Consider the following 20493-nt stretch of genomic DNA (forward strand, 5'->3'; position numbering starts at 1 on the left):
TGACCACCAGCCCCTCATCACCCCAGCCCCTGATCCCTGGAATCCTCATGCCCAGGCCTCCAGCTCTTCTGCTCTGCCCCAGGGCCTGACCTGCTGCCTACCCCCTGCCCTCATCCTTCACTGCCCTTGGACCTTTGCTCAAATGTCCCCTTCAGTGAGGCCGCCTCAGACCACCCCCTGCTTCCCAGCAACGCTCACGCAGATTCACTCTTCTTGTGTATGTGCGGCCACACAACCCCCTAAATGTTTCACATACTTATCAGGTTTATCGCTGTGTGCGTTGACACACGGGAATACGAATACATCCATCCAGATAGAGAACCGTATGTGTTCAGTTCTCTGCTGTGTCCCTGTCCTAGAACCATGCTTGGGACATAATAGCAATCATTCTTTATTGAATGAGTGAATGAATGAACCAGTAAATGAATGGATGATGAATAGAAGAGGTGGTGGCATGTGCTGAGCTAGGAAGCAAGGCTGGGGACAGAGGAGCGGATTGTGGCCATGCATCTGGAGGGGCTGAGGGACAGCCGGGGTGGGGCAGCCCTGAGTCTGAGGCACCAGGCTGGACCACACTGGCCCAGGGGTCATGTGGATGGTGGGGCTCATTTCTCACTCCCTGGCCACTCCAGATCACCCCAGCAGCGCCTGGGACCAGCTCTGACTACTGGCCCCAGGGCAGACAGAGCGAGAACCTGCTGCTCCTGTTTTCCGGGTTCTCCCAGCTTGCCCGGGTCTCTGCCCGCAGGGCCCCACCCAGTGAGCCAGCCAGCCAGCCAGCCAGCCAGCCCCATTATACAGTCCGTGGATGGCCCAGGCCGGCCCTGTCAGCCTCAGAAGCCAGGCAGGAAGAGCCAAGGTGGAGTTTCCTTGAAAGGCCCTACCTTCCTGGTGTGAGTCCAGGGCAGGAAGCTCAGTTTCACCTCAGCTACCTGAGTCACCATTCAAGCATCCCTTTTGTCATATTCCTGGCCCCCAGAATCTGCATGGGAGGTCTTTCTCCCCCCCCCCCCCCACCAGCCAACAACAGACACTGCTGTCTCCTCCCCACCTTCCCAGCTCCCAGGCCACCCCGCCCCCGGCCCAGCTCCTCCCCCTGCAGAGGCACCAGCTGTGCCACCCACACAGGTCCTACTCCTCCTGGGTTCTGAATCGCCCATTGTCTCCTCACGTGGCATCGCAGCGTTCTAATGCTCCTCACCTCATCTCCACAGCGCTCCCCCTCTGAACACAAGAAACCTCGAGATGACACGGAGCATGCGGGGGGCAGCCTCCGTGATGCTAAAAGCATCTTCCAGAGGTTAACAACAGCGGACAGCGTGTTGCAAAGGAAGGAGGTGGGAGATGGCTGGTTACACTTCATGGAACAATTCACACTGCCATTTCTGGAAAACTCCAGTTGTTAAAAAGCCCACGGACATGGGCGCAGGCGTTCTGTCAGCGCTTCACACAGTGTCTGGGAGGATACGCGCCAAATCGCTGCCGGTGGCTCCCTGAGAAGGAGCGTCTGCATTTTCTCTTACAGATCATCATTGAGGTTTTCCTTGAAGAATTGCGTTTAAGCTTCAAAACGGGGAATCTCAAATGTATCCACAAGTCGAGAAAATACTACGATAAGGCCCGTGTAGCAACACCGCTGAGCACATGGCGGTCTTGTTCCACCTGCAGCCGGTCCCAGACCCCTTGTGGCTCCACCTTCAATACCACGGCCCTGCGCCCCTGTACCGGATCAAGACCCCGCCCTCCTTTCTTCACAGAACCCCAATCCTTTACGACTGCGATGAAATTTCTTACGAACAAAATCTTTCCCTCAGATCCTGCTTGGTGGAGAGACAGGCAAGCTCTCACATTCCCACCAGTTCCCCGCGGCCGCCGCCCTGCCCTGCGCCCCTCCCTCACCCCAAAGTGAGTAGGAAGAAACTGTGGCCCTTAAGAAAAAAAAAATGATAGTAATTAAAGGGAACCCACAAAGCTCTATAATGGTTGCTTGCAAATATTAGTCTCTTAACATAGTTCACCTTCAAATTTAAAATGGAGCCCAAAGCGGCCACAAACAAGCCCTTTAGTCTGTGTTTCCAAAGGATCAGGCAGTATCTTGAAGCTTTTAACCCAAAGGGCTAAAACTGGTAAAGGACTTCGGGGCTGCATGGGGGAATCTCGAGGTTCCTTTCTAGGCCAAAATGAAGAATCTAGAGTGCAGGTTTTCTTAGAGCTACTGGACACAGGGAGGGTTAAAAAAAGCAGGCCAGGCTGGGAGGCTTGCCTTTTCCACTCTGCTGTCACTGTCACCAGCTGTGACCCTGGGTTGGTCAATAACCTCCAGAGGATTTGGGTTTTATTACCTGAAAATGGAACTATCACAGTACCTACCCCACAGTTTGGCGGGGGATTTATATTGAGACCCTGTATGAATAGCCAAGTACTCAGTCAATAAATGGGTGGAACCCAATTAGGGTTCCTGTTTTTTCGTCTTTTTGCCTTTTTAGGGCCGCTCCTGCAGCATATGGAGGTTCCCAGGCTAGGGGTCGAATCGGAGCTATAGCTGCCTGCCTACACCAGAGCCACAGCAATGCAGGATCCGAGCCACGTCTGCGACCTACACCACAGCTCACGGCAACACCGGATCCTTAACCCACTGAGCAAGGCCAGGGATGGAACCTGCAACCTCACGGTTCCTAGTCAGATTCCTAGTCAGATTCGTTAACCACTGTGCCACGATGGGAACTCCAGGATTCCTGTTTAACCACAATACTGTTACTCCAATGCTGACACCTACCAGCTGGGGGACTCTGGGTGAATTGACTGATTCATGTATAAACTAAGAAACTAGATGACACTTCTAATTTGGCCACCGAAGAATGGATTTTTTTTTTTTTTTTTTTTTTTTGGCTGGATTTGCAGCATGTGCAAGTTCCTGGGCAGGGATGGAACTTGCGCCGCTGTTGCAGCCTGCACCACAGCTTAGGCAACACCGGATCCTTAACTGTTGTGCCACACCTGAGAATTTCCCAAGAATGGATTTTTATGAATGAATTTAACTTTAGCTGTTCTTTCCCATCTAAATAAATATACAAAAGATGGTGAAGAATGGATTTTTTTTTTTTTTTTTTCCTTTTTTGGATGTGCCTATAGCATGTGGAAGTTCCCAGGCCAGGGATCAAACCCAAGCCGCTGCAGTGACAAAGCCAGATGGATCCTTAACCCACTACACCACAGGAGAACTCTAAGGATGGAGTTTTAAAAGCATACTCTTTCCCTGTGAGGTTTGTGCTAAACAATTCTAGCTCTTCCTGTAGAGGAAGGGTCTCAGGCTTACAGAGAACTTGGAACTAACTCCCTGAGGCAGGGAGGGAGGTGGGCCAGGCAAGATGCTCCTAGTGTGACCACAGGTGCTACAGGTGTCAGAATTGGGAAAAGGCTCTCAGTCTCCAGAAATGCATTTCCTCTGCTTCAAACTGATTTCAGAGGTCTTACCCTAGTCCCTCTTGCTACGATGTCTGCCCCATTTCCTCACTCCATTCTCCACGGGACCACATGGAGGATACCCTCTGGCAAGTATTTAAAAGCAGATTAATTGGTTCTCAGCCTTCTCAAAGGCCAAAGCAACCAGTCATCCATAAAATTCTCAACCCAGGGAAGCTTAAGGATCCTGGGGCATGCGGAAAGAACAGAATTAGGAAACTTTTTTTTTTTTCTTTTTTTGGCCACACCCAAAGCATGTGGAAGATCCCAGACCAGGGAATGAACTGCACCACAGCAGTGACCCTGAGCTGCTGCAGTGACAACACGGACCCTTAACTTGCACTGGATCTCCCGGAACTCCAGAATTATTAAATTATTGATGGGCACAGCAGGAGGCTGGGCAGTGTCCCCTGCGAGAGTAAACTCTTCAGATTTGGTGAGAGAAAGTTCCTGCAGCTATTTCACGCATATCAGGAAACCCCAAAAACCCAGTGCACCACTCAGGAGTGCCCAGAACCATCCCCGGGCATCAGAAACAATCCCAGCGGCTACAGAGACCTCCGTGACACAGACTCTCCTGCTCACACCATCTAAAATGCTCCTAATATTGCTTGTAATAGTAAAACAAAACAAAACAAAACAGAAACAGCCAGTATCCATCAACAGGGACCTATTATAAAATAGAGCACTATATAGCAGTTAAAAATGATGAGCAAAAGCTCTAAGATATATCAAGCCAAGAAAAACAAGTGCAGAAGAGTGTGTTAAAATGAAGAGGGGTGGGGAATAAGAATCTACAACTACCCAATTCAAAACAGGGAAACGTAGGGAATTTCCGTTGTGGCTCAGTGGTTAACGAATCTGACTAGGAACCATCAGGTTGCGGGTTCAATCCCTGGCCTCACTCAGTGGGTTAAGGATCTGGCATTGCTGCGAGCTGTGGTGTAGGTCGCAGACGTGGCTCAGATCCTGCATTGCTGTGGCTGTGAAGTAGGCCGGCGGCTACAGCTCCGATTAGACCCCTAGCCTGGGAACCTCCATATACCGCAAGAGTGGCCCAAGAAATGGCAAAAAGACAAAACAAAAAAAAACAAACCAAAAAAACCCAGGGAAATATATAAAATAACAATGGGTTATGAGAGGGATCTGACAGCAGTTGGAGTTGACAGAAAAGCACCAACCAAATGTGGGTACACTGGCAGTGGCTTTGGGGTCACCAGACTGAGGTTCAAATTCCTGCCTGCCATTTCCTAGCTTTGTGGCCTTGAACCATGAGCCTTGCTTTCCAGATGGAGATAATACTAGAGTCAAGTTCATAGGACGGTTGGAGCAAACAGGTGTGACCATCAATCAGCGCATTCATGCCATGACGGCGGGTCTGGACGGCGGCGCTTATACTCTGCGCAATGTGCACCTGAACAGGCACTGGGTCAAGACTGTCTTGTGTGGGGATGTCAAGGAGGAAAATGACAAGGGGATGTAGCCCTTCCTCATCCTTAGATCTCTCTGGCTCCTTCAGTCTTCAGTGTTTTTTTCTCCCTCGACACAAGTCTAAAGCAGAAACATCTAATAATAAAAACTCAAAGAGTGTCTGCTAAGTGCCAGGCACTGAAGGCATTAGATGCGTGTGAACTCATTGAAACCCTTTTTTTTTTAGGGCTGCACCTGCAGCATATGGAAGTTTCCAGGCTAGGAGTCCTATCTGAGCTGCACCTGCCACCCTGCACCACAGCCACAGCAATGCAGGATCCGAGTCACGGCTTTGGTCTATACTGCAGCTCACAGCAAGGCCAGATCCTTAACCCACTGAATGAGGCCAGGGATTGAATCCACATCCTCATGGATTCTAGTCCAGATCATTACTGCTGAGCCAAAACAGGAACTCCAACCCACTGAATCTTCATCACAACCCTGTGACAGTAGGAACTACGATTTTATCCTCTTTTTTTACAGGTGAGGGAAGTGAGACACAGAAAGGATAAGTAACTTGCCCAAAGGCACAGGGCAAGCGTTGAGTCAGAATTTGAACCCAGGCAAACCTGTTTTTCATACCACCCTCCCCGATTCACCTTCACTCTCCTAGGGCGGCTCTGGGAGGCCGAGTCTTTTATTTCACAGGTTGAAAGGGAAATAAATGCTGAAGATTAAAGCGACAACCCTGACATCAACTCTCTCTGTTGAATCGAGGAGTAAAGCTCCCACCTGGTAAGTGATGTGCAGTTTCCAAGGCCGAACAGCCTCCCCAGCTATTTAACTCCCAAAGCCTGAAGTGCTCAGGCAAGAGGATTAGCAGGAAAAAAAGAAAGAAGACAAATTCTACAGTCCAAAGAAAAATCAGCACAATTTACATGGAAGTTTCAAAATCAAAGACTCTGACAGGCTCTGAAACACCCACCTATAAGAGGCAGATGAGCATTTCTTTATAAATACAGACTTGAGTAGGCAAAAGGTACAGGAAGGACACCCACAAATTCTCATTTCTCGAGAAAGTGTAGTCATGATTACAAGCCCAGGAGTTGGGGTGGAAATGAGACCGGCCACGGGACCTTCACCAAGCAGCTATTGAACCCCGTCATCTCCGCCAGACCCTGGCTTCTTGTTAAGAGTGCAAAAATCCAGGGCTGGTATCTCCTGGGATTTATGAGTAAGAGCAGGCACCTAAAGTACCTGTTACCATGAGAGGGTGATGTCACCAGGAGAGGCCTCTCAATGGCCGTGATTCAGGGCCCCACCCCACCTGTCAATAGGGCCCAGGTTATTGTCCCGAGCTGACTCAAGGGATGACGTTTTTGTGTGGAAAAGCAGCAAGTTTTCCCACAAACAAGTTGGTCACCTCATTCCCTTTTGAAAGACTCCCACATAATTTCAATGAAGAATTTGTGGGGGAGGAAGTTGGCCGTCTGAAAGTCTTACTGCAAGTTCTACTGAAACCAGGCTTCATTCTAACTAGCAGGTCGTGGGACACTGGTATACATGTAACCAACACCCCTCACCCACCAAAAGGGGAAAAAAAAAATCTGCCGGAGAAGTCAGGCTGCCTCTTTGGAACATGCCAAGGGGTGGGGTGGCTTGGAGAGCATTCAGTGGATCCTGGTTTGAGTCCGATACCCTTTAAAGGAGATGTGGTGACAATTAGCTCTCAGGATTACTCCTCTAGAAAAAGGCCTGACCAGAGTATAGTCTTTATTTATTTATTTAGGGCATATGGAAGTTCCTAGGCTAGGGGTTGAACCAGAGCTGCAGCTGCTGGCCTACACCACAGCCACAGCAACAGCAACGTCGGATCCTTAACCCACTGGGCAAGGCCAGGGATTACACCTGCATCCTCATGGATACTAACCAGTCAGATTCATTTCTGCTGAGCCATGACGGGAACTCCCAGAATATAATCTTTAAATGGCACCAATATGGACTTAAAAGAATGTGGGAAGTCCCGCTCCCTCAAGAAATAGCCCGGTTCTAACATCTATCAAGCATCCCACTTTTTCAGTTCTTTATAGAACTGTCCTTCTCTTAGTGACAACCTCCCCCAAATATCTCCACCTTATCACGCATAAATTCTTTTTTTGTTGTTTGACCACACCTCGGCATGCAGAAAGTCCCAGCCCCAGGATCAAACTCGCACCACAACAGGGACCTGAGCCACAGCAGTGACAACACCGGATCCCCAACCCACTGAGCCACCAGGAAACTCATCACACATAATTCATATCACCCTTCCAAGTATTTTTCCCCCTTCCATAGTTCACCAGGTATCTGCCTCCGGTCGCCTCCAATTAGAACTCGAGTCCACAAGGGCAGAGATTTTGGTCTTGTATCCCCTATTATATCCCAAACACCTTGCATATGTAGGCAGGGACAACATACTTTTGTTCTGTGGACAAACGCCCCTGTCACCCGGAGGGACTTCTCTCCCTCTGAGACCTTCAGAGCAGTTCTCAGCCCCCTGACCTGGCTGCTCACAGATCATCTGGTTAGTTGGCGTTTCCTGCTGTAAAGGCGCAGACTTTGGGGTCCAACAGCCACTGAACATGCAGCCAGGCTCTCCCACTTCCTGTCCGTGTGACCTGCGCTCACAGCCACTCGGGGCCCAGAACCATCACATCTCTTTGGTTTTGTGAGGTATAAGAAGAGGGAGAGACAGCAAATGGGAAGAGTCCTGGCCACATGGTACTGCTATCCATACTATGTTGCTTATGATAAAAGAAGATGAAAGAATTTTTTAATAAGTATGTCTCAAATATTGCATGGGACATACTGACACTAAACAATTAGTCATTGTTTACCTGAAATTTAAATGTAACTGGGAGTCCTGTGTTCTTGATGTTAAATCTGCCAACTCCGCTCATTAGGCATGATCTTCCAGAAGGCAAGGTGATGTATCTTACATAAAGATGTATAAGATACTGCCCTATTCTACTCTCTCAATGAATATTTACTGCCCAGGTGAATTTCGGAGCTGTGAGATTTTTACCTTGGCTATGAGGTGACTGAGTTAGCCTTAGATTATCATCTTCAAGTTTTTTACACCTCTCAACAAGCTCCCTCCAGGAACTGCCAAGAACTCGAAGAATGGAAACCAGGTCTTAAACAATTAATGGGCCCCAAGGATGCTGCAAATACCCAGGAGAAGGGTGTCGGGTGCATCTGGAAGCCTTGTGCAAGGAAGGTGTCATCCAGACAATAGGAAACCTAACAGGTGGCCCTGGCGGGCTCAGATCTCTGTTTAGATTTTGATCTGGGGCTTCTTTACACCAACAAGTGTGGGGCAGAAACGGCTCACTTGACCTTTAGACTCTAGACAGCAAGCTGTTTTGTGGCAAGACAATGAGGTCAGGTTACAGCAGGGGTGCACAGAAGGAGTGCCACGCGGGGACACACACCCTCCTTTTCATTTCCTTCCTGTAGCTCAAACTCAAAAGAGAAAGTTCCCTCTGTTCTTTAAAACAAAAAGCACAATTACACCTGCAACTAATATGTTATATGTCAATTATATCAATTTTTTGGAAGAAGGCACAGTGGACTAAGTTCTAAAAGCAAAAGCTATGTACAGACCTATATTCACACTCAGAAACCTCATTCATTCAAATAGTCATCGACACCTGTTAAGGGCCAAGAACAGTTCCAGGTGCAATATGGTCTGTAAACTCCAAAGTCCTGGCCTCCTGGAGGTTTTCGTCTTGTGGGAGGAGACAGACAAGAGGGGCATTAAGTGAAAGGCACCGCATGTTAGACACTGAGAAGTGATCCGGAGGATAAAGCAAAGAAGGGGAAAGGGGTTACTGCCTCAAAGAAGGGGTTCAAGAAAGGCCTCACAGAGAGGGCGCCACTTGAGCAGATACTTGAGGGCATAAAGGAGCAAGGCGTGCAGCTAGCAGAAGAGCCAGTGCAAAGGCCCTGAGGTAGACGTGTGCCTGGTGTTCTAGGTTCAGTCAGGGCGAGCGGTAAGGGGGTGGTGGGGAATGCCGGACGTAGATGAAGGAAGGCTTTTAAGTCATAGAAAAGACGGGCTTTCATCCTGTGTGGAATGGGGACACACTGGCAGATTTTGAGTAGGAGTCATGTTTTGGAACTTAAAATTTAAAATCTCCTCACTCTGACCACTGAATGGAGAAAAGACTGTGTCAGGGGAGGGGTGGGAAAGAGGAGGGACCAGAAAGGAAGGAGGCTGTTGCCACATCTAAGTGAAGACACTTAAGAAACGTCTTTTGGGAAAACTCTCCTGGGAACAGGGGAGGTGTGTCTGCGCGTCCGAGTGCCAAACCACAGAAACAGGTGTTCTTAACCTTCGACTTGTCCAGGTGTCATAAATCTGAAGGCTTTCGGCTTGTTACAAGCTCTCCTAATTACAAAGCCCGCTAATTATTATCTAGACCTTGGCCAGTTTCCCCACGGGGTCCCGTGCTGGCCACCGTTTATGGTTTTGGTTCAGTTCCTCAGGAGGCTCCGTGACGTCCCAGCAGGTAGCATCCGTGCCCACAGGGATTCACAGCTGTCCCTTTTCCCGGCCCCCAGACCTCAACAAGTCTCAGGTGGATCATGAGTTTGTTTAGGACAGGTTGCCTCCCAAGCCCCCATCTTTCTGTTTTTGCTTTTTTCTTTTTTGCTTTTTTAGGGCTGCACCCCCGGCATATGGGGGTTCCCAGGCCAGGGGCCTAATCAGAGTACAGCTGCGGCCACAGGCACAGCCACAGCCACGCGGGATCCAGGCCATGTCTGCGACCTACACCACTGCTCACGGCAACACCAGATCCTTAACCCACTGAGCAAGGCCAGGGATCGAACTCTCAAACTGTTCGTTCCTAGTTGGACGATTTCCACAGCACTGTGATGGAAACTCCCCCAACTCTCCATCCTGAATGCTAGTAAAATCGCATTTTCAGAGACCAGAAAAGACAGAAAAGAAAGGAAATGCCCTTTACCTCCCATTTATTTGGAAGTGAAAGTCAAAGGGGAAGGAGACTGAAAATGGCTCAGAAACCAAAGACAAAAGAGGTCCTTCAGAGGCAAAAAAAAAAAAAAAAAAAAAGGCTGGATTCCAGCATTACAATTAAAAGTGGTGAGAAAGGAAAGATGTAAAAAACTCCTTTCCAAAGGGCAGGAGGAATTCACCTTAGAAGGGTGAGTCTGTTTCTCTGGAGGTGCAGTCAGGGTGGCAACAGAGCAGTGGAGAGACGTAGGAAAAAGCCCAGCTTTTAGAAGATAACATCTGGGAGTGGAGACACAGCCACTTCCTGGCTGGGCGACCCCAGGCAAGTTGTCCAGCTTCTCTGATCTGTGGGTGATAATGCCAGTTCCACCCTGGGCCACTGGGAGCCTTACCTAAGCTGTCAGGTCTGTGAGGACCCCCTTTTGCAGTGGATGGAAACAAAATTTTTTTTTCCTCCTGCATCCAAGGCATCCAGAATTTCCCAGACCAGGGATGGAATCCATGCCACGGCGGTGGCAATGGCAGCTCCTTAGCCTCTAGGCTAAGAGGGAAATTTCAAATATTTTTCTTTTTATTTGTGGGTCACCTCCAAATACTCTCAGCATAGCCCTTCCATCGTGTTCTCTAGTTTGTGGGGTCCCTGTGAAACCTCTGCCTCTATTGACACGAGATTTAGGAAAAAAGATCACTCTCTTTTACAAATTCCTATTCCTTCTTCTTTTATTTTATTTTTTTATTATTATTTTTGGTGGCACCTGTGGCATCTGGAAGTTCCCAGGCCAGGGATCAAACCTGTGCTGCAGCTTCAGCACCACTAGACCCTTAACCTGCTGCTGCCACAAGGGAATGTCCTACAAATTCCAATTTAAACGGTGCCTACTGTTTTCCAAGCTCCAGACCTGAAATTCCCAAATACCTCCATGAGGATGCCCCTTCTAGGTCCTTCAGACAAACTTAACACATTCCTAACCGAGAAGGAATGTTCCTTCCCCAACCTGCTCCTCTTTCTCCTCTCTTCCCAGCAAAGGACACCCCCTCATTCACCGAGGTCCAGGGGTAAAACTGACTGCTCCTCTGAATATTTTCCCACCCCGATGACATTCTCCCATATGCTGGAATTAACCCCGAGGGGAGGGGGTCTCTCAGAGATCCTCCGAAACTTCCCTGAGGGCCCCCGTGTTAAGGCAGCCCCCCAGCGCTGGGTGCAGGGCGGGGAGAGGTCTTGCACTGGTCGCCTCCCTGGGCCCCCCACCTGCACCCCACCTGCTCTTCCCTGCACGGGGGCTCTCTGTCACCGGCAGCCTTATCCCTCTCCAATCAAGGGTGCCCTTGTATCCCTGACCTTAGGCTGGCCAACCAGCTGCCCACCCCCTGGCTGGCACCAGGTATTTGCTCATCAAACACTCATGACCTAGCACTGGAGTTGTCCGGGGCAATGAGTCAGATGGCGGCACACACTTGGGGAGCTTTTAAAAATGTCATATCCGGAACCCCACCTTCAGAGACTATAGCTCCTTGAATCTGCAGGATGGTTTTTGAGGGGCCCAGGGTGATTCGATGCTTTAGCCATGTGGCTAAACCCTGGTGTCGGGGGCTGGGGCAGAGCATTTTTGGCAATGGGGAAAAGACAGGCATCCTTAAGCCATGTGTATTATGAAATATGTTTGAAAACCAAACAAAAGAAGCCAGGTTCAAGGTCATTCTGATTTCCTGCCCCCGCCACCCCCACGTTGTTCCCTGCCCACTCGCCCCCCCCCCACCAATTCTGAACACTATTCACTGGCAGGTCCACAGGCAAACCCACTGCGTCCGCCCCAATCACAACGCACAGTGGCAAGCTAGAAAACACACGGAATTTCCTTCTCTGGCAAAGGGCACTTTGGTCTAGGCATGGTTTGCTGTTTGCAGAGCCGTATTTGCTTTAACACAGAAGCTGGGAGAGTGAAGAAACTGGTTTGGCTGGTTTTCTGGGTGGGAAAGAGCTCAGGGAAATGTTTGAACCAAAGGCAAAACGTGGGAGCGTCTCAAACAGAAGGCACCAAATACTCCAGGGCTCTAAGGTAAAAGTCCTTGAGCCCTCGCTGTGTACTCTGACATGGGTTCCACTACGCCCATTTTACAGAAGGGGGAACTAAGGCTTAGAAAGCCCTTGACCAATGTCCCTCAGCTGGCAAGGGGCATTACCCGGGTTTCCATTGAGGCAGTCTGATTCAAGAACTTTCTAATGTTGGGAGGTGCTACCAGAGCCCTGCAGGGAAGGGGAGGGTTAGGGGTAGATACCAGGAAGGAGGGCGGAGGCAAAGTGCCGAAAGAGAGGGGCCTCCACCGCTCCCAACAGCAACACGCAAAAGCCCAAGCACAGACCAGGGAAACTTGAGGGCCCTTGTGCACAGTGGGTTAAGGACTCAGCCCCGGCACGGCAGCAGCTTCTGTCACTGCTATGGTGTGGGTTCGAGCCCTGACCCAGGAACATTCACAGGCCGTAGGTGTGGCAAAAAAAAAAAAAATTAGTGAGAGAAAAAAAGAGAGGGGGCAGGGGGAGACACCACCACCAATTTCTTTCCAGTTGACCTAAGACAAGAAACACTTAAAGAATGTCTAACTGCCCTTCTGTTTCTAGAATCAGGTTTGACATCTCCCCTCCCTGCTCTCCGTGGCTTTCAGAGGGAAGCACTCAGTACACTGCAGCCCCGGATGCACCTATCACTACAGCCAGGCTTTAGGAGCCACTGACTGGGCATGCAGCCCTCACAGACACCTTAGAAAGTTCTAACAGACCCAAATCTCCCTGCCAACTACCATCAACATGGAAGGCTGGCCTGAGGAGGAAAAAATATTTTGCGGGGGGGTGAGCCAAACCATGAAGGGTAGTAAATATTCATTCATTCATTCATCCAAAATAATCTGAGTGTCTACTCTGCCCCAAGCAATGTAAGCAACCATTTGACGACTCTCTCCTGTTTCCTTGCATCCTTCTCCCTTGCTTTATGTTCAGCTCACATTGTCTCTATTCACCCCTGAAATCCCAGGGTCCCGCCCAGTGCAGACACTCAATAGGCACTCATTTGTTGACCAAAGAATCCAAATGAAGAAACAAATATGCATACTTAATCCTCACGATAAACCTCTAGGTATTACCCCCCCCATTTTACAGATGGGGAAACCGAGGCTCACAGAGTAACGTGGTTTACCCGAAGTCACATAGCTAGTAACAGAAATTCAAACCTGATCTTTCTTTTTTATTTTATTTATTTTTGTTTTTAGGGCCACACCTGAGGCATATGGAGGTTCCCAGGCTAGGAGTCAAATCGGAGCTGTAGCTGCTGGCTTACACCATAGCCACAGCCACAGCAACTCAGGATCTGAGCCTCGTCTTCCACCTACACCATAGCTCATGGCAACACTGGATCCTTAACCTACTGAGCAAGGCCAGGGATTGAACCTGTGTCCTCATGGATGCTAGTCAGATTCACTTCCACTGAGCTATGGTGGGAACTCCCAAACCTGGATTTTTCAGGTACTCTCGGAATTATCCCAACAAGCCCTACCGATTTCATTCCCCTCCTTGAAATCCCAAAGCCCTGAAAGGAAATGGGGGTTGAGTCAGAAAGGAAACCCAGAAAGCCTGGATTGTAACGGGTGCCTCTTGGGGATTTTCGGGTTTTGGCAGCTTCTGGGAGATGTGAGAGCCGATAGCTTCAGCGTCTACCTTATCTGCAGCTACGCTTGGAAGGGAATGTGTAACAGACACCTAGATGAGCATTTGGAAGCAAAGTCTCACCCAATAAAAAGCCCCGGAGAGCAAACAGGGATTTCCACAGCCACCTGGCAGAGGGGAGGGGCAGGTCCATCGGCCCCACAGAGAAGCAGCGGCGGCCAGCCTTCCTTAGCTGGAGATGGCCTTGAAGGGCTCAGGACTTTACCACGTCTCCCGGTGACACACAAAGCCAGGGCCAGGAGGAGGACCCATTCGTCACCTCCCCAAGAGAGCTGCCCTGCAGCAACCTTTGTCACAGATGTGAGTATCAGGAAAGTGACATTTAGGAGTTCGAGGGGCGGAGGAGTGAGGATCCAAGGATGTAAAGTGACCCCAAAGTCGGCTTCCACAGTTGGCTTTTTAAAAGCCACGTTTAATTAGGGGGCCTGCATACTGTCTTCATCACCTTTCAGCACATCTTTTAGAAGGAGGGAGCTCCCTGTGCTCCCTCCACCAAGCAACCAGAGCTCAAACCAAAACATAAGCCCTGTTTGCCCAAGGCCAGGTGGTGGAGGAAGCAAAGCAAAGACACCATTGGTTTTGAAAGCTGCCTGCTTATTTTTCCCCAGCCCTCAATCAACTTAAAGCTGAGTACCCTCGGATCTAGGGTAACACTCCTGAGATCCGAAACTGACTAACAGCCTGTGTTTCTCACACCAGTTTGTGATAAGAAAAAGGAAAATCATCAGAAACACCAAAGAGGAGTTCTGTCGTGGCTCAGCAGTAATGAACATGACTAGTATCAGTGAGGATGGGGATTGGATCCCTGGCCTCGCTCAGTGGGTTAAGGATCTGGCATTGCTGTGCTATGGGGTAGGCCAGCAGCTACAGCCCCAATTTAACCCCTAACCTGGGAACTTTCATATGCTGCGGGAGAGGCCCAAAAAAAAAAAAAAAAAAAAAAAAAAAAAAAAAAAGCCAAAGAACCAGTTTACAGTTGTGGTTTCTATGTTTTGTTGGTTTGTTTTAACATTCTCCATTCTAAAACCTGGAAAGAAACCAGTGGAGTAAAAATAAAAGGCTGAATGAGATTGTGGGGCCAACCATCTCACAGGGCACAGGAATGACCCCAGAAAACCACCCTCAGATTTCCTGAGTTTCGTCAAAACCCTACTTGTGACACTCCTCAGCCACCTGTGGACCTAAAGGAACAGGCTCCTTGTCCTCAGACTCCCCTACAGGGCTAATACTTCAACCTGGCACTACGGCCACATCCCTCCACCTTCCCAGTCTGCCCAGAGAGAATGAGGCCGCCTTCCTAAATCCGGGCTGCCTTTTTATTTTTTAATTTTATTTATTTTTAAATTTCATTATTTATGCTATGCCTTTGGCATATGCAAGTTTCCAGGCCAGGGATAGAACCCGCACAACAGCAGTGACCTGAACCACAACAGTGATGACACTGGATCCTTAACCTAACTGCTAGGCCACCAGGGAACTTCCTAGCTGCCTTTTTAAATCACAAAGCAGACCCCTGAGGTTGCATGTGTGATTTTACCAGAAAGGCACTTTCATTCTGGGGTGATTCCACGTTGGATTGGTAGAAGGTGCCATGGTCCAAAAAGACCAAAAAACCCCTAAATGCCAGGAAATCTGTTGAGTGAGGCTGGGTATAGGACACACAGGGAACGGGAGCCAGCCACACAAGCACTTCCAGAGGCTGCCTCTCCCATCAGCACCACCAGCCACAGGGCCCTTCCACCTCCTGGGTCTGCTCTGCCTCCATCACCCCCAGCTGCCGTCCCCCGGGGAAGGGGGTGGGGGTGGGGCGCCCTATGGCACGCTCTCCAGGGAATTTCCTCAAAATTCTTTTTTTTTTTTTTTTTTTTTTGCTGCACCCTCAGCATATGAAAGTTCCCAGGTCATGAACTGAATACATACCACGGCAGTGACCCAAGCCACAGCAGTGACACCATCAGATCCTTGACTGGCTGAGCCACAAGAAACCTTTTTTTTTTTTTTTTTTTTTTTTTGGATTATTGAGAAGAGAAGGGCTGAGAACAGGACAAAGACCAGCTGTGGGTCCCTGAGCAGATTACAAAATTGCCTTATGCTTCAGTTTCTTCCTCTTAAAATAGAAATTGCAATGGTGCCCACCGTTCCAAGGTTCTTAGGAAGATTAAATGAGGTAAAGTATGTGACGCGGTTGCCCCAGAGTCTGGTTCAAAAGCAAACAGGTAAATACGCTATTATTAATATGTAATAATATTATTATTGGTCAGATACAAGAGCTTGGGGAAGGAAGATGGAAAAAAGAAACTAGACTAACCCACCCGGTGGGGCTACCAAATGTCTTGGTGAAGGAAAACAAAGTGACCAGCACTTGCGTGGCAACACCTCACACACAGATGCACACAATGTTTTGAACCCTGTTCCGAATTCTGGGCTGGATCAACTGTGCCTCCTCCCAGAAGCCAGGCTTCACTGCCCACTGATACCCATCAAAACATCCCAGGCCACCCACACTCTGGCACCTAACTGCCCATAATGCCCACTTAGAGGGCATTGAGAGGGTCCTGGGACATTTATCAGCAATCTGCTGGAACATGGAATACCAGGGATGGGGGTGGAGTATCCCCCCAACTCCTCAATCACTCCCGGGGGACCCAGGACCAGGTCGGATAGAACATCCGAGACTGGCCAAGTAATGGCGGACTCAGGGCAAAATCGGGCAGAGGACACTCCCTTTCTGACCCCACAGAAAGCTCCACGCAACACAAATGGGCCTCAGAAAAGCAAATATGTTTAATCAACCAAACTGCAGTTTCTGTTTGAAAAAAAAAATTATAATAATAATGCTGCCTATTGTTGGAACAACTTCCAAAGTTCAAAAATAATTTCAGACAACACTGTGATTGCTGCTGATTTTTCACGTGGCCAAGGACTGGAAGAATAAACAGTGAAGTCCCTTTGGGGAATTGTGGGTGATTTCTCTTTTCCAAAAGAGTTTCTTTTATTGTTAGGATACTCACCCAATCAATTAAATCAAGAGGGAGATGAAAGTCACTATAGTAGGAAGTAAGCACCTGGGAATCAGTGAAACCAGAAAAGAAACCAGCCTTCCCTTGCTCTCACTCCTGAGCAACAGTGTAGTGAAACAAAGCAAACTCTAGAATCCAGATCATCACAGTGATAAGTCCCCAGAAGTACACTGTGTCCATTTTTCATTCCCTGAGTCAGAGCTACTAGACTTAAAAAAAAAAAAACCAACATTATTCCTTGGGGAAACAGTACCTGTATCAAAATGTTTTCATCTCTATGAGCAAAAGCCACAACCTGGTAACCAAGAGAGGGCTCCTCAGTCGCCCCAGAGATGGTACAGATAGGGCCTGGGAGGCAGATCCTAGTTCAGATTCCTACTCTGCTGACCCTGCGGCAAGTGGACCCCACCCTCGGAGCCTCCCGCTTGCTCATCCGTAAAACGGGAATTGCCCACCCCCCACCCTCTTCCCACACATCAGGTTTTTGCAGCCTGAAATGACCAAACAGTTTCTAAGGGGTCAGGACGACATGAGACCCACTGATGGCCTCCAATAAGTGCCCACCCCAACTAAGTTAACCGTGCAAGACAGCCTCCTCAACCCCAAGCCCCTATCGCGGTCTAAGTTTAGATCCCTGCATCGGCTGAAATTACAATAGAGTGTCCTGTGAGCCAGGGAAGAAAGAAAGGGCTTGCCCAGGGGCTTGGGAGGGCAATTTCTCAGACCCTTCCCTCTCCCATCCCACCCTGATCCGGGACACCCGTAGCGCGCTCTCACCTCGGCCCAGGACTCGGCCTCTCTCCAAGTGCCGCCGGGGCACGGTGAACGTGTAGCTCTTGGCGCCAAAGCCAGGATTGCAGGGCTCCGGCTCTTGGCAGAGCCACGATGAGACCTGGGATGGGGGAAGGAAGGAACCGGGTGACTCGGGGTGGGGTGGGGGGTCCCCTCCTGCCCACACCGAAACCAACAGCGCCTCCCCTCCCTCGCTCCCGGCGCCAGGCTGTGGGAGGGAACCACCCCTCCCACTCCCGCCCCCGGGGCAGGCAGTCACACCGAAGTCTTTCATTCGGACACCTGCGGCCGCCAAGCTCCCGGGGATTCGCCGGAAGGGGGCTGCTGGGTCACCTCCTCCAGACCTAGCACCCCTTTCCCCTGTCCTTCCAGTCTCTTTTTTAATTTCCCGGGAGGCGTCTTTATTCTTCCCAATTCTACCGTCCTTGTACCGAGACCGCTTCCACTCCTAAGTCCAGTTCCTCAGACGGAGGGGCGTTCCAACCCCTTTTGGACCCCACTTTCCTGTCCCAGGGGGCGCCCCCGTACCTACTCACTACCCTTCCTTTACAGGGCAGGTGCCTTTATTTCCACTGGTTCCCCTTTCTTTACCTCAGGGGTCGTTCCCAGGCCGCTTCACCTGGGCTCCTCTATCCCGTACCCCAACCCCCACCCCACTCCGGGCCTTCCCCTTCCCCACGGAGTCCCCAGTAGCTGCAGCGGGGCGTGCCCCCCCCCCCACCTCGGGTATTTGCCGGAGGGAGTAAGCAAAGCGGCACTCGCCCTTCACCCGCACCCGCTCCCAGTTCCTTCTCCATGGAGTCCACCACGGCGCAGTTTCCAGGCGGTTCAGGCCCTTTGAACCCAAACTTTTTTGGAAGAAGAGGGAGCGGGGACGACAGGAGCGAGGAAGGGACGACGAAAGAGAGGAAGGGGTTAGGGGACCGGGCGCGGATGGTGGTACAGGGAGGCATTCCCTTTAAAGTCGGGGACCCAACGTACCTGCAACAGCAGCAGGAGAGCAGAGAGACTGCGGCACGGAGGGCCCATGGCGGGCCGGGCGGGGACTGGGTAGGGTCCGGCCGGGCTAGGCCGGGCTAGAGTCTGGCAGGACTTCCGCGAACTCACAGGTGCCTTGAGGCTCCGGACGCCACTGAGCTGGGCAGCGCCGCGGGAGCCAGGTGAGCCGCGAAGGTCCCGCCCCCGGAACCACTGATTGGCTGAAGGTGCACCTGCCAGCCGCAGCCAATGAGCGGCACGGCGCGACCTCGGCTTCCTCCTCGGGCGTGGGCGCAAGCTCCGCCCCCGATCCCGCCCCCCTGCCTCGCGCCGACCCGGTGACCCTTTACAGTAGACTCAGGGTAGGGGGTAGGAGCGCCACTGATACCTGCTACCACCAGGTTTAAATAACAGCTTCACTAACATCTGGGGCGAGAAAGTATTTTACCCTTTAACTACTGTCTTTTTAACTGCAGGTCTCCGTCGGTTCGTGGATCTGCGAATCAATTCACTGGATAGGATCCCCCTTTCAGAGGCTCAGTTTCTCCACCTTCCAAATGGGAATAGTACTAACCTCTCCCTATGTCGTGATGAAGATGACATGCAGTTAATAAGACCAGTGTTTCCGGAGTTCCCGTCGTGGCGCAGTGGTTAACGAATCCGACTAGGAACCATGAGGTTTCGGGTTCGATCCCTGCCCTTGCTCAGTGGGTCAACGATCCGGCGTTGCCGTGAGCTGTGGTGTAGGCTGCAGACTCCGCTCGGATCCAGCGTTGCTGTGGCCCTGGTGTAGGCCAGCAGCTTCAGCTCCGATTAGACCCCCAGCCTGGGAACTTCCATATGCTGTGGGAGCGGCCCAAGAAATGGCAAAAAGACAAATAATAATAATAATAATAAAATAAAACTAACCATGTTAATATATATATATTAAAAAAAAAAAGACCAATGTTTCCTGCACCATAAAAGCTCTATACAGATATGAGGGGTAATAATAGGTGACAATAGGTGCTGGGCATTAAAAGTTACTGTGCCAGGCTCTGTGCTAAGCATTTCAGTAACCACCTCATTTAGTCTCATCTCAAGACGCACATGAACTGTTATTATTCCCATTTGATAGACAGGCAACTGAGGCCTAAAGAATTTGAAGCCATTAGGGAGGTGGCCACCTCCCTCAGATTCTAGTGTGTCCTTTAATGTTGACTGGAAAAAACTCATTAGTAGAGTTCCTGTTGTGGCTCAGCAGTTAACAAACCCAACTAGTATTCATGAGGATGCAGGTTCAATCCCTGGCCTCACTCAGTGAGTTAAGTATCCTTGGTATTGCTGTAACCTGTGGTGTAGGTTGAAGACGAGGCTTGGATCCAGCGTTGCTGTGGCTATGGTGCAGGCCGGCAGCTACAGCTCCGATTTGACCCCTAGCTCGGAGCTACAGCTGCCAGCCCACACCACAGCAACGCAGGATCCGAGCCGTGTCTGCGACCTACACCACAGCTCACAGCAATGCTGGATCCTTAACCCGCTGAGCAAGGGATCGAATCAGCAACCTCATGGTTCCTAGTTGGATTCATTTCCACTGCGCCACAACAGGAATTCCTCCCTTCACTCTTGAAGCATATCAACATGTGGAGTCAGCCACTCACCAGCTGTGTGCACTGGGCATGTCAGTGTTTTCATCCATTATAAATGGATCCTTAACGGGCTAATACCAGAAAATAACTAAGTACAGTACTTGGCACCTAGTAGCAATGGCTCAGCAAGTGTTTACTGTGGAGGTTGTTCCTTGGAAAGAAACCCCTGCTTCCCCCTTGCTCAGGGGGAAGGAAAACCATGCTTAGAATATTCCACCCCCAGAGCTAAAGGTGAATCTGAGCCCACCGAGGCTCCCTCCCCCAGAGGAGAGGCACTGTCTCAAACCAAGACAGGTTAGTCCAGCCCCCGCCCCTGCAAACTGTCCCCTCCATTTTAATGGGTTTCTGAGCACACGCCCAGGCCATTTGGATTTCTGCACCTTGGCTCTCTTTGCCTCTTAACCCACCAGGAGGCTCAGAGGGAAAAGGCTCCAGTATTTCCTTTCCCACTGAGGCTCCTGTAGG

General features: G+C 50.2%; 1 protein-coding gene across 1 annotated transcript in view; it reads right to left on the minus strand.

The window, feature by feature from the left end:
* CDH1 (cadherin 1) overlaps positions 1 to 18556 on the minus strand; it is an 80500-nt gene extending 61944 nt beyond the window's left edge. Inside the window, 2 exon segments of the mRNA NM_001163060.1 lie at positions 17408 to 17522; positions 18404 to 18556. Coding sequence (NP_001156532.1) covers positions 17408 to 17522; positions 18404 to 18451 — 163 coding nt within the window. The 5' untranslated portion in view covers positions 18452 to 18556.

The sequence above is a fragment of the Sus scrofa genome, chromosome 6, assembly GCF_000003025.6.
Source record: "Sus scrofa isolate TJ Tabasco breed Duroc chromosome 6, Sscrofa11.1, whole genome shotgun sequence".
NCBI lineage: Eukaryota > Metazoa > Chordata > Mammalia > Artiodactyla > Suidae > Sus > Sus scrofa.